The sequence below is a fragment of the Cajanus cajan genome, chromosome 4 (genome assembly GCF_000230855.2).
Source record: "Cajanus cajan strain Asha chromosome 4, NIPB_CcT2T_4, whole genome shotgun sequence".
NCBI lineage: Eukaryota > Viridiplantae > Streptophyta > Magnoliopsida > Fabales > Fabaceae > Cajanus > Cajanus cajan.
The window spans coordinates 3,000,131-3,014,463 of record NC_138520.1 but is presented as its reverse complement, the minus strand read 5'-3'; the positions used below and the strand labels follow the sequence as shown (position 1 = coordinate 3,014,463).

Sequence of the window (14,333 nt, the reverse complement as noted above, 5' to 3'; positions counted from 1 at the left end):
TTGGTAAGTCACACCACTTACCTTCTAACACATCTTTAACTACATATTTATTATGTCCATCGGAATTAATCTATAGTAATTTTTAGGCGTTTGTTCATTTTTTTATCCTTTGGTGGTTTTAATTACTACATAACCTTTGTAGATACTTACTCAAGGTACACATGGTTTTTTCTGCTGAAAAATAATATTGAAGCCTTATATGCCTTTCTACAATTCAAAAACATGGTGGAATTACAATTTAATTGTAAAATAAAGGCTATTCAAACTGATTGGGGTGAAGAGTTTTGATCATTTTCTAATGTTCTTCAACAATTTGGCATTTTACACCATTTAATTTATCCCCACGCTCACCACCAAAATGGAGTTATAGAAAGAAAACATCGTCATATAGTTGAATTAGGACTCACTCTTTAGCTCATACTTCTCTACCACCAAAGTTTTGGGATCATGCCTTCTCTATAGCCACATATGTTATAAACAAATTATTTATAACCTCTCTCAACTTTGACATCCCATATACTAAACTCTTTTATTCACAACTTGACTATTTCTTCCTTAAAACTTTCGGTTGTGCATGCTTTCCACCGATTAGACCCTATAATCGATACAAAACGAAGCTTAGGTCATAAAAATATATATTTCTTGGGTATTCTATGTCATGAAGGATATAAATGTTTAACTCCAATAGACAAGATTATCATATCCAAAGATATTATTTTCAACGAAATTTGCTTTCTTTATCCTACACTTTTTTTCCTCAATAGAAAATTCTTCTCAATCTTCCATCATTTTACCTTCTCTATTTGTCATAAGTTCTTTTCAGCTTGTTCTACAAAACTCAAATTACTCACGCAATCACTCTATAACCCAATCTTTTTCTAGTTTTGTTCATAGCACTATTACTCTCGTTCGTACAACTACAGACAATCATCCTATGATTAGCCAAATGGTACTATTAATATGTATAAAACTCAGTTGGTAGCCAAAGGTTTTCACCAACAACCGAGTTTTGATTATATAGAAACATTTTCACCAATAATTAAGCCAACTATTATTAGAATTATTCTCACTTTAGCTCTAGCACATAACTGGTCCATCCAACAATTGGATGTGAATAATGTTTTTTAAAAATACAACTTCATGAAGAAGTATATATGTAGCAACCTTCAATTTTGAAGCCTTGGATAAAATCTTAGTTTGCAAGTTGCACAAAGCACTTTATGGTCCAAAACAGACACCTTGTGCATGGTTTGAGAAGCTCAAATATACTTTATTGAGCATTGGTTTACTATCAATAAATGTGATCCATCTCTATTCATTTATTGTCACAAATCTAACTTCATCTATTTACTTGTATATGTAGATGATATACTTTTATCTAGAAATTCTCTATAGCTTCTACAGTCACTCGGCAATTAAATAGTGTTTTTGCTCTCAAGCTACTTGGTAATCTAGAATACTTTCTTGGTATTGAAGTCCATCGCCTACCAAATAGGTCTCCACTTCTCAATCAATCTAAATATATTCATGACTTACTTGAGAAGACGAAAATAGTTGGAGAAAAACCTATATCCTCTTCGATGGTAGGAGGTCTAAAATTATCCAAACAAGGAGTTGATTTTTTCACTAATGCAACTCTATACAGATCTGTTGTTGGATCATTGCAATATGCTACTTTAACCCAACTTGAAATATCATTTTCAGTCAACAAATCATGCCAATTTATGTTAGCTCCTCTAGAAACTCATTGGATTGTAGTCAAACGTATACTTTGATATCCTGAATGTGTTATACATTATGGTTTGATTATACAACTAGCTTCTTTTACTACTCCTTTTCATATAGCAACATTTTCTGATGCTGATTGGGCAACTAACCTTGATTACAGATGTTCCACTTCTGGCTCATGAATATTTCTTGGTCCAAATCTTATTTTGTGGTGGTCCAAAAAGTAAGCTATTGTGGCACACTCCACCATAGAAGCAAAGTATCAAAGTTTAGCAATTATTGCTGCTAAAACTTCATGGATTCAATCTCTCTTGCAAGAACTACATATCCCCACTCTTACACCAACAATTTACTATGATGATATGAGAACAATGGCTCTTTCACATAATCTTATGCTACATGCTAGAACAAAACATATGAAACTTTATATATTTTTTCTTGAGGAAAAAATGATTAACAACAATCTTAAAGTCCTTGACATTTCTTTTGATGAATAGTGTGTAGATCTCCTCACTAAAGCTCTATCTCCTACACACTTAGAACACGTTACAAGTAACTTGTAATACTAGTCAACCACCTTCAGCTTAAGGGGGGAAATGTTAGAATACGTTACTATATTGTTTAGACATTACTATATTGTTATGTTTTTGTTACAAAACTTCTTTAGTATTATACTCTAAAGCCTGTTTTGTACACTTCAACAATTACTTATATATAGTTGCTCTTCTATTGTAAAGTTGAGACACAATTCATTTTTTCAATAACAAAGGATATCCAACTAATTCCTTACTCTTTGCTTTAGTTTTAAGTTAAGGAAGTTTAAATAGACTTACTATTATAATAAGTGAATCTCTCTCTATATATATATTATTTAAGTTTTCTTTCATATCATATTTTCAAATGAAACAATTTTTCTGTCAAAATTATATTTTATATCTTAAGTTTTTAAACCAATATTTGCAGGGAAAAATAGCTAAACTTTCACGTTAGTTTTTGTTTCATTTGGTGTATAAACCATTTTTTTTTTAAATTTTTATTATAATACTTTTTTTTCCTTTCATTTTTAATTCATTTTATTTATGTCTCTCATTTTTCTTATCACATCTATTTCCTTCTCTTTACTTTTTTCCTTCTTTTCTTTTTACCACTTACACTCCAAAATGGAGTAGAGTATTTAATCTAAGGTCGAATTTTTTAGATAGTACTTGAATTTGATTATTGGTGAAAATAATTTTTTTTATTAGACTTTATTTATTTATTTTTAAAATAAATTAGTTTAAGACAAAGTCTTAAAATACTCTTATAAAATAAAAAAATAATAAAAATGGGAGGTTGGATTATCCTTATTGGAGCAAAATAAGATTGGTTGCATATGATATGCAATATTTGTCCTATTTAGATAAAATTCCTCGTTAACACTTATAAAAGACAAAAATAAATAAGAAAAATGAAATTATTTTATATATAAATTAAAATCATTTTTTTGGAAAAATAAATAAATGAGAGAATTTTTATAATTTAATCTAGTTTTATCTTTCAATTTTTTTTTCTTCTATAAATTATTATGAAAAATTAACTATAGGCCACCGCGTTGATCCTTGTTAACACGTAGACAAACTCAATTTGGTGATTTGTAGTTGATTCCGGTATCAAGCTTGTCCCATGGTTCACTTCACTAATAATGTATTTAAAAATCAGTTGAGTTGAATTTATTTAGAGTTAAAAAAAATCACACTCACAAAATTTTGTTTATCATACATTAAAATACGTATTTTTTCTGTTGATTATATTTATAATTTTAAACTAGTATCTAAATATATACTAAACTCTCTTTTAAGCTCTGCACAGTTTATCTTTTTTTTTTTTTTTTTTCCTACGAAAGCTCGTGGAACACAGCAGACAAAAACACTTTAACGCACCATCTATTTTTCAATGGTTTGCCATTAGCGAGCAAACCTTTGAGACCAATTAGTTGGGTCTTTTTGGTTGCATTGCATGCATGTTTGTGGTGCCATCTTTTACCAAAGTTGCTTTCGGACTTTAATTGTTCCACAAACTTTCTTCCCCTCACCACTTTTTTTCTCGTCTTTGCCTCGGTATAAAGATGCTTTGTTTTTAGAAAAATGATTAAGTAACCCATTTGACATTCTCTTTTATAATATTTTATTATTCTTAAGTGAAATTTCATCGTAGCTTCACTATAAAAGATAACCAAATTCCTTAATGGAAGTCATGACAATTTATTCAATCATGAAAAAAATAATATATTAGTTACATTCTTCCTTTCATAAATATAAGGGATATATAGATGAAATTAATTACATTCGACCTATTTGTTAGATTGACCCGTATAATAATAATAATAATAAAAAGGACTTTCTTAATTTCTTTGTCTTCCTCTTTTTCATCTACAAATTTAATTAGTTAACAACAAAAAGTAAATTTTTATTTAATTAAATTGTCTTTTATTTAAGTGGAATTTTATTTTCTATCTTTTTTATGTGTTTTATTTTTAATTTTGTTTAATTTAGTTTATATTTTTTTTATATATATTTTAAGTAAGATAACACACCAATTTAACCTCAAACGGAGTGCATATTTTCAGCGTTATTATTTTTAAAAAGAACGAGTTGAGCCAATCCAATTTTTAGTGAGTCATTGATAAGTTAAAATAAGTAAATCCAATTTATAATATCTATATTTAATTGCTATGTAATTAATAGGTATCATAGATATATAGGTTTGGAGAGGGAGGGACGTAGGATGTGCAAAAAGAATTATTTATGTATTGATCTACTTGTTTATGATTTTGTGTACTCTTATCTTGTTCACCTAAACCACTCATTTTTTTTTATAGTAATTATTCTTTATAATATTTTTTTCTCTATCCTTATAATATTAATAATTTTATCTCACCTTTTGTCTCTATGTTATATCTTTCTCAGTGAAATTATACATTAAATTTCTCCATTTCTTTTATGTATATTTCTCTTAACTTTATATATTGTTAATGATCACTCATTCACACTTGAGTCATCAACCTCCATTCATGTTGGACAATATGATATATATATAGGATGTCAAATAAATGTTTACATGTATGTAATGTTTGAACTCTTTTCGGTATCAACCAGAAATATTTGTTTTATTGAATTAGGTATAGAAATAAGAATGAATATATATTTATCTGTCTCATACCCGTACTTGCCATTGTTTTAAATTTATAAAAACTTAATTTATTTTTTTGAAATTTATTTAATTCTTACTCTATTTTAAATTGATGTCAAATAAAACTTAATTAATATAATTTTATAATTATTATTATATATTAGATTTTAAAAAAAATATTTAATAATTTTTAAATAAATATAAATATATTCGATATCCGTTGATGACAAGGATGAGACATAAATTTCATATATACTATAGAAATGAGAACGAAAAAGAATATACAATGCAAATTTCAATAATATCAAAACTCACATTTGTTTCGTCTTTATCCCTAGTTACATGAAAACAACACCATGTGCTGGGCCTCTAAGATACAACTTTGTTCCTCCATCTTGATTTTATTTAATTTTAAGTTATTAATTTACTGGCAATAAAAATATTATTTTTGTTGTTTATTAATTATTGTTATAAAAACAATAATGCATTGAGTCATCCATCGTGACTATTCTTTTGTGAGGTGATTTTGACTTATATATGGGCCATCTTCAAAGCTATCAACTAAAGTGGTGATTGATGTTTTGCTTAACCTTTGGGACTAAGCTGCATCCGGGTTATCGAGTTCTCTTTCCCTTTTTTTGGTTCTGTAGTTGGCTTTGACAAACCTTGTACCAAGTTGAGTACTTACCATCAATAATAATTCTTTTGATTGTAAAAAATAATAATAAAAAAAAACAATAATTTACTTATAAGAATTGTCAACACGGTCGTCGAGTTCATAGTTCATACGGTCAAAACATCTTTAAAACAAGCAAGACCAAACTCAAGCCTACTAACCGTACCTTGTTTATGCTCCTAATCACTAAGTAGATGATTAGACTTAAATGAAAGTCAATATTTTTACACTTCTTGTTTGAGACACTTAATTAAAATATTCACAATAGTTCGCACTAAATTTTCAATTTCCACGTTACATATCTAATTTATTAATGGGAAGTAACTGAATAAATAGAATATAAAATATATTAATTTTGATTTTTTTTATAATTATAAACATACCATTATACCATTAAAGATAATTATAATAAATATTTTAATTTTTAAGAGGAAACAAGATGAAAATAATTAATTTTTATTTGTAAGATATACTAGCAGCAGAAAAAGGCACTTTTTGCCTTTATAAGAAGAAAAATAATAATTTTTTGAATAATTATAGTAGTTTTAAAATAAAATATAAAGAATAAGATTATTCGTAAGAAAAGGGAATTTTAAGAAGTTGTAAAAAAAATAAGGAAAAAAATAGTCTATATAAAAATAAAAAAATTTAAATTAAAATGAGTATCCTTAATATAATATAATGGTATAGATATATATTTATATAAATTTTGTCTAATTATATCTATGCGCGAGAAGAAGGCAAGGCCCAAGATGAGGAAACTATTTGGTTCATGATATACACGCCACTTTTTTATTATAAGTACACCTTCTTGTTTTGGCTTATGATATATATATCTCATTTTTTTGGTAAGTACACCTCCTTTATATTTTTTTAAAAAACTATAAAATATTGTAATTTTTTTTTTAAATCTTTTATTTTTACACCTTTAATTTTCATTTTACTACTTTCTTTTTCTTTTTCACACATTTTTTTTTCTCTTTTAATTTTCACATGCTACCAAAATAGGTAGGGTGAAGAAAAGGTAAGGGAGTGCATATAAAAATTGAAAAAAAGAGGAAAGATATGTGAAAAAGAATACTAAATTAAATGTTATAGATGTAAAATTAAAAATTTTAAAATTAAAAATATTTTAAAATTTAATTTTTTTTTAAAAAGAAGGTATACTTATAGAAAAAAGGAGGTGTATATATCATGAACCCCTTGTTTTTTATTAGAAAAACAATGAGATCCAATGGCAAAACTGCGCAAAAAGGCAGAAAGGCTAATTCCAGTGTCAAGGCAAAAGCCCACGTAATGGCCCAAGACGCAAGATCGTCGTATAGGAACTCGAGTAACTTTAGTCCAGTGAAACCAAATGGTCCAAACCAAACCACGCTTTATTTATTTGTTTTTCTTCATATTTTTCAATTTGGATTATATAACAGAGCTAACGATAATATAAATAGATCCAGTTTAGGCCACGTAAACAGAGGGAAACACCACCAAAAATCTATGGCACAGATTGAGGCATGTAATCCAAGTCCTAATGAGATACTCCTCTAATCTTGATTCTTCCAACACATAAACACACGATAAATGAAAGGCTCAGTTGAAGTTTAACTGTGCAGTAGTAGTGAGTTTTGTTGCGTCATTTTGCCATCCATCACACACACAGAGCCACACACTTTCCAAATCCTAAATCTAGAGATATTAGATAGAGTGGAACGTGTACGCATCCGCCACTGAAGCATCACCGTCACCGTGAACCGTGAGTCGTGAGTCGTGAGTCGTGAGTCGTGAGTCGTGACCATGGCGTTCGCCACCAGCGCGTTGCTCTCTTCAAACTTCATCGGAAGAAAGGTTCTAGTCCCAACCCCCAAAACAACAAAACCATCGACGCCGTTACCGTTACAGCAATTGAGGATACTAAACGCTGCTGCGAAGGAGAAGAAGTCACAAGTGAAATCGGCATCTTCAAAAGCAGCACTAGCGGCCCTAATCGTTTCCTCGGCGAGTCTGTCACCGCAAGCCCTGGGCGCTGATAACGTCACCCCAGCCCCAGCCCCAGCCCCACCGCCGGTAATCGAAGCGCAACAGACCCAATCAAACCCTTCCAACGCATCCTCCCCTTTCTCACAGAACCTCCTCATGACAGCGCCCAAGCCCCAAGCCTCCCCGGACCTCCCCGAAGGCACGCAGTGGCGCTACAGCGAGTTCCTCAACGCCGTCAAGAAGGGCAAAGTCGAGCGCGTCAGGTTCAACAAGGACGGCTCCGCCCTCCAGCTAACCGCCGTCGACGGCCGCCGCGCCTCCGTCATCGTCCCCAACGACCCCGACCTCATCGACATCCTCGCCATGAGCGGCGTCGACATCTCCGTCGCCGAGGCCGAGTCCGGCAACGGCCTCTTCAACATCATAGGCAACTTGCTCTTCCCCTTCCTCGCCTTCGCGGGCCTCTTCTTCCTCTTCCGCAGGGCCCAGGGCGGGCCCGGGGGGCCCGGGGGGCTCGGCGGGCCCATGGACTTCGGCCGGAACAAGTCCAAGTTCCAGGAAGTCCCCGAGACCGGCGTGACCTTCGGTGACGTGGCGGGCGCGGATCAAGCGAAGCTTGAGCTCCAAGAGGTTGTTGATTTTTTGAAGAATCCCGATAAGTACACTGCCTTGGGCGCAAAGATTCCGAAGGGGTGTCTTCTGGTGGGGCCGCCGGGGACGGGGAAGACGCTGCTGGCGAGGGCGGTGGCGGGGGAGGCCGGAGTGCCGTTTTTCTCGTGCGCGGCGTCGGAGTTCGTGGAGCTGTTCGTGGGGGTGGGTGCTTCGAGGGTGAGGGATTTGTTCGAGAAGGCGAAGAACAAGGCACCGTGCATTGTCTTCATTGATGAGATTGACGCCGTTGGGAGGCAGAGAGGGGCGGGCCTCGGAGGTGGGAATGATGAGAGGGAACAGACTATTAACCAGCTTCTCACGGAGATGGATGGGTTTTCTGGTAACTCTGGTGTCATCGTTTTGGCTGCGACTAACAGACCCGATGTTCTTGATTCGGCCTTGTTGAGGCCTGGCCGGTTCGATAGACAGGTTACTGTGGATAGGCCTGATGTTGCAGGCAGAGTTAAAATCCTTCAGGTTAGTCAGCCTCACCAGCCTTAACCAACCTTTTTTGGATTGTTGCAGTTTTAATTTACCAAACTTAGTAGATACAGTTTTTTAGTGCTTCTTAATGTTGTTATTTGATTAGGATTATAATTTCACTTCCATAACCTTGCTAACCTTCATTGAGTAGATATAAGGTGTTTAAATATTATTTGAAATTATAAAATCATGATTAGAGGATCATTAAATAAGGAGTGAGACTCAATGACTCATACAAGTTTGTGATTTTCGATAAGAATGCGTTTGGCAAGGCTAGTTTATAATTTAGCTGAATGCTTAAAAGTTATGAGCTAGGAGTTGAAAACTTGACAGCTTACAAGCTACTATCTGGTTAAATTGAAAGTGTTAGATAAAGTTAGATAATAAATGTAAAATGACATAAAAATACATATATAGTTATTTGAGGTAAAAAGGTATTTCAAATACATTAATGAAGGTAAAAATGAAAAAAAAAAGAAGCTAGCAGCTTGTTTTCATAAGCTAAGTTATAAACTATTAAAATAAGTTTGGGTACCAAATAAGCTTATTTTGATCTAACTTGCTTATAAGCTAGTTAAAGTAGTTTATAAGCTCTTCCAATGTTCTGCCAAACACATTCTAAATTCCAGCTAATAATGGTGTTAAACTGTGTTGGTAGTATTTTACTTACATAAATTTATGAGTTGAAATTTCAATTCTGATTGAAAAAGACCATCAAGAGCTCCTCAGAATGTAAGTTTTGTGCATTTGTAATTAGATTGGTGGATTTGGGAGTTTTTGGTTGATCCGTGTTTGTATGCAACGTTTTTTTGTTGATTGTGATATCTGAACTAATCGATCATTATTTTCTGCCAGGTGCATTCTAGAGGAAAAGCTCTTGCAAAGGATGTTGACTTTGAAAAAATTGCAAGGAGAACCCCGGGATTCACAGGGGCTGATCTGCAGAATCTGATGAATGAGGCAGCTATTCTTGCAGCCAGGCGTGACCTCAAGGAAATAAGTAAAGATGAGATATCTGATGCTCTGGAAAGGATCATAGCTGGTCCCGAGAAGAAAAATGCTGTAGTCTCAGATGAGAAGAAGAAATTAGTAGCCTATCATGGTGTGTAATTTTTGTATGTTAAATATCTACTTTTGGTAAGTGTTGGTTTGTCTTTGGCAATTCAACCTTTTTTTCCTTGTTGATTTTCAGAGGCTGGCCATGCTCTAGTGGGTGCTTTAATGCCTGAATATGATCCTGTAGCCAAGATATCAATTATACCTCGTGGCCAAGCTGGTGGTCTCACATTTTTTGCTCCAAGCGAAGAGAGGCTCGAGTCTGGATTGTACAGTAGAAGCTACTTGGAAAATCAGATGGCTGTTGCTCTGGGTGGAAGGTCAGTGCACCATGCACTACACTTAAACATGCACAATTACCTTGTTTCATTTAGGATTTTGATGTTTGCGAGTCACTCTTTTATCACAACTACTCCACTTGTCAATTGCTACTGACTGATCTGCATATGAACTGCTGTTACTATTGTATCCTGTTGTATATTTTTATGGGATGTGATATGCAGAGTTTTGAGCTTTGAAAATTATCTGACAAATTCCATATCTGTATGGCAAAACAGAGTTGCAGAAGAGGTTATTTTTGGCCGGGAAAATGTCACCACCGGAGCATCAAATGACTTCATGCAAGTTTCACGAGTGGCAAGGCAGATGGTTGAGAGATTTGGGTTCAGCAAAAAAATTGGACAAGTTGCCATTGGTGGACCTGGTGGAAATCCATTTTTGGGTCAACAGGTAGGCTGTGACCAAAATTAGTTGGATGCCTCTGGCACTGTAAACTAAGTTCTTGAACACCAATATATGCCTCACCATTTCAAATGATTTTTATTGCAGATGTCAACACAAAAGGATTACTCCATGGCAACTGCGGATGTAGTGGATGCGGAAGTTAGGGAACTGGTTGAGAGAGCATATTCTAGGGCAACACATATTATCACAACTCACATTGACATTCTTCACAAGCTTGCTCAACTTCTAATAGAAAAAGAAACTGTGGATGGTGAAGAGTTCATGAGTCTATTCATTGATGGAAAAGCCGAATTATATGTTGCATAGTCATACACGTAAGTCATAGAATTATGTTTGTACTATAAAATACGCTCAGACATTTACAATGTAAGAATCAGTTATTTGATCAAGTTAAAGGAGAAAAAAATTAGCACAACAGCTTACGCAGAAATAAATGTTTACTTCTACTTACGTCCCTGTGTTGTTACAGCACCTTTGATTGAACTTTGAAGTTCATTTCCAACATCCAAGTATACAAAGGATTTACAGCTAAAATAACAGAATTATGAACATGTGGTTATTTCGCTCCTCGCATTTTCTCTTCGTGAGCTGCGGCCTCATCAACATGTCTGCTGGCATTATTCATGTTTAATTTGGAAAGAGCAACCGTTTACATGTAAAATGTCGTGGATCAGTCAGGATAGACATGTTGAGCTAGCATAGCATCTCTGAGAGCTGTGTCTGGTTGATTGCTAAATTGATGGAAAAAACCTACTTCATACATAGACAGTTTAGGAAACCGTGATTCCAACATTAATGAACGATGAATGCTACTGTAGATCACCGTGTCATATGGTGCATGGGTGGACTAAAAAAATAGAAGGATAGTTTTCATGTGGTTTAACAATGGAGAAGTAAAATAATACAGTCAGAGATATAAATAATTAAATTGAACGGCAAGTTTATTTTGGTGATAAATTTTTTATTAATGTATTAATTTTATTTTCTAGTGATCAATAACTATTTTGTCCAAAAAAAAAAAAAAGACTTAAATCCCACTAAGCTATCCTAATCTTCCCTTTTACTTTTCCAATGCCACCTCATTGCCTCCATCTATTCCTTCGACTTTGATAATTAGATAACACTCCCACTTATGTTTTTTTGTTGTTTATAATCCTTTTCCTTCCAACCCATTCATGATCAAGGAATCCCAAAAATCAAATTTGACAAAAGAAGTGTGGGCCGTCATTGATTTTCTTTTCCCACCAATTACTCAAGCTGAACCAAAACTCGTAGAAAAGTCAATAACTACCATTGAAGTTGAAGTTGAACCTAACGACAAACTAGCAAGCATCAAAGAAGTAAAGAAGGTCTATAAAGACAAGATTTCCAAATCAATTTCCTTCAAGGAGGAGATTAACATGTTGATCTCCCTTGCCCTTGTTGTAGCCGCAAGACCATCCTCCTCACTCCATCACTTGCACTCCTTTAGTCTCGCTCCCAACAACTTTGCCTTTCCCTTCTTCCTCTCTTGTGTTGCCCTTGCCCCCTTTTGCCATGCCTGCATCGATCATGACTTCATTCTTAAGCTCGATCTGTCCTTTGATCGCCACACCACTCACTCCCTCATTATTGCATACTCGTGCAAACCACCCTCCTTACTCCACCTTTAATATCGCCACACACCCTCGCCATAGTTGCACCTCTCGTTCAAACCCTTAAAGCCTTAATCTACTTCCATAAATTCACTTCATTTGCGTTGAGTTCCGTGGTGGGGACGACAACTAGAAGGTGGCCATCCTTGATGAATGGGTTTGCGACAAGTGCGTCGTCGTCAAAGTGAAGGACGAGTGGTGACTGTTAAGTGCAAATAACTTTTTTAAAAAAGGAATTTTTAGTAATTTTAAATAAAATAAAATAAATAAAAATAGTTATTGTTCACTTGTGCAGCGGTAGACAATATGATAAACTTATTCACCATAATCATCACCTTAATGAATTACAGATTTAAATTGAATAAATAGAATACAAGCAAGTACACCAAATTCTTTACTCATGTCATTCTCTCTTCCTTCACATTTATCAAACATTAAACCTAACTACTAGGACATGACGTGGGATTGTGGCTGGTGGTACTATGATAACACATTGTAGGGCATTTGAAAGGAATTCAGATCCTCTCGTATGATTTTTCTATATTTGAAACACAAAATATACATCACATTTTCTCTTGGTTGTTGTGTAATGGAAAATTTAATGGTTTACATCCCGACTGAATATAGGGTAGACTAAATCCAGTGGATGAACTAAGTAGTAATATTTCACTTGTAAAAGGCTAATTCTACGACTCAAACTTTCAGACCTAGTGTCACATGACAATTGTGGTTCTAAATTTATTTGAAATGTAGAATCTAGGGGAGGATCTATATGCACAATAATGGGGGCAAGTGCCCCCACTACGATTTTAGGCATACATACTTTTTATTTATTTATAAAGAAAGTAGTATATTTTAAAAGATAAAAGTTATATTCTAATAAAATAAATATATATGTTTTAATTATTGTATGTATAAAACTTAAATTTAGAGGAGATGTCTACTTATTTAATGTTTTTCAGACTTTCAAAAGAGATTAATTTTCATATATGACGAAAAATACTTTTTTGATAACAAATTAAACTTTTTTTTATAAAATTTAACATATTTACTTTTATATTTTTATCCGTGTTAAATTATAATAAAGTAGACTTTTAAGATTGTAGTTATAACCAAATATTTAAAAAATATTTATGATAAATAAATAAATTATACTTAAGATATGTATTTTTAGCAAAAGTTAGATTCAAATCTACTAAATTATAATATAACCTAGTTTGATTTAATTTATTTTTACTCATAATTGTAATTGTAAATATAAAAACTTATAAAAAATAATTATGATTTATATTTATATTTTTAAAAATTATATATAAAATTTTTAATATTACAAATATATAAATAAATATTATTCATATTATATAAATAAAATTTCTAAATCCGCTTAGAATTTAGGATTTAGAGTAAAATCTATACTTGAGAAATTACGATGAATTGTGGTTCTAAAATCTTTGTCACAAGGTGACAAGTCATAAAGTCACAACGTTTTTTTTTCCGTCAACACATCCCTCCCTTGTTTGTTGAAAGTGTTACAATTGTACAAAACTTCTATCTTTACTAGTTAGCAAAACCTCACAACTCCCTTCGTCATCTTTGTAGTTTGGTCATTAATAAAATCTGAAGAATAGCAACAAGACCATACGAGATCAAGCACAGGCATCGTGGATTAAGGATGTTATGGGGTTAGGAGGTACTTTCTCACGATTGGGTTCTTCTAATGTGCTTATGTCCATGCTACACTTTTGAAGATAACGTTTGTACATCCCAATCTTTTATAATTTATAAAAAAGAATTGGTTAGATCATTAGAGCTCATTTAAAATTGTTATCAGATTTATTTTTGATAAAATAAAAATTATATCATTAAAATTTTAAAAAAGATCAACAATTTTTTTTTCCCAAATTAGAGTGAAATGAGGGAGAATAACACTTTCTTTCTCGTTGTTATTTATTTAGTTTCTTCGAAAGTAAAATAATTTTTACGTAAGAATATTATTAAAAACCATAAAAAAAAACTTTAATTTTTAAGTTAAATTTATTTTAAATTAATTTACAATTCATTTTTTCTTCTTTTTCACTCATCTAAATATAATTTTTTAGTCCAAATAATATATTATTTTTATTTTATTTCTCGTACACGTCTATGCTTTTGTTTTTTTTGTTTTTTTTTCCTCTTATTTCAATTTGAATAAATTCTATTAAAAAAAATAATAAAAAAAA

General features: G+C 32.7%; 1 protein-coding gene across 1 annotated transcript; it reads left to right on the top strand.

Annotated features, from left to right (window-relative positions):
• Positions 1–7,058: 7,058 nt before the first annotated feature.
• LOC109802052 (ATP-dependent zinc metalloprotease FTSH, chloroplastic) lies at positions 7,059–10,930 on the top strand. Its single transcript, XM_020363259.3, has 5 exons — positions 7,059–8,674; positions 9,536–9,782; positions 9,873–10,056; positions 10,294–10,465; positions 10,565–10,930. The coding sequence occupies exons 1-5, from the start codon at positions 7,364–7,366 to the stop codon at positions 10,784–10,786; spliced, it is 2,136 nt and encodes a 711-aa protein (XP_020218848.2). The 5' UTR covers positions 7,059–7,363; the 3' UTR covers positions 10,787–10,930.
• Positions 10,931–14,333: the final 3,403 nt, after the last annotated feature.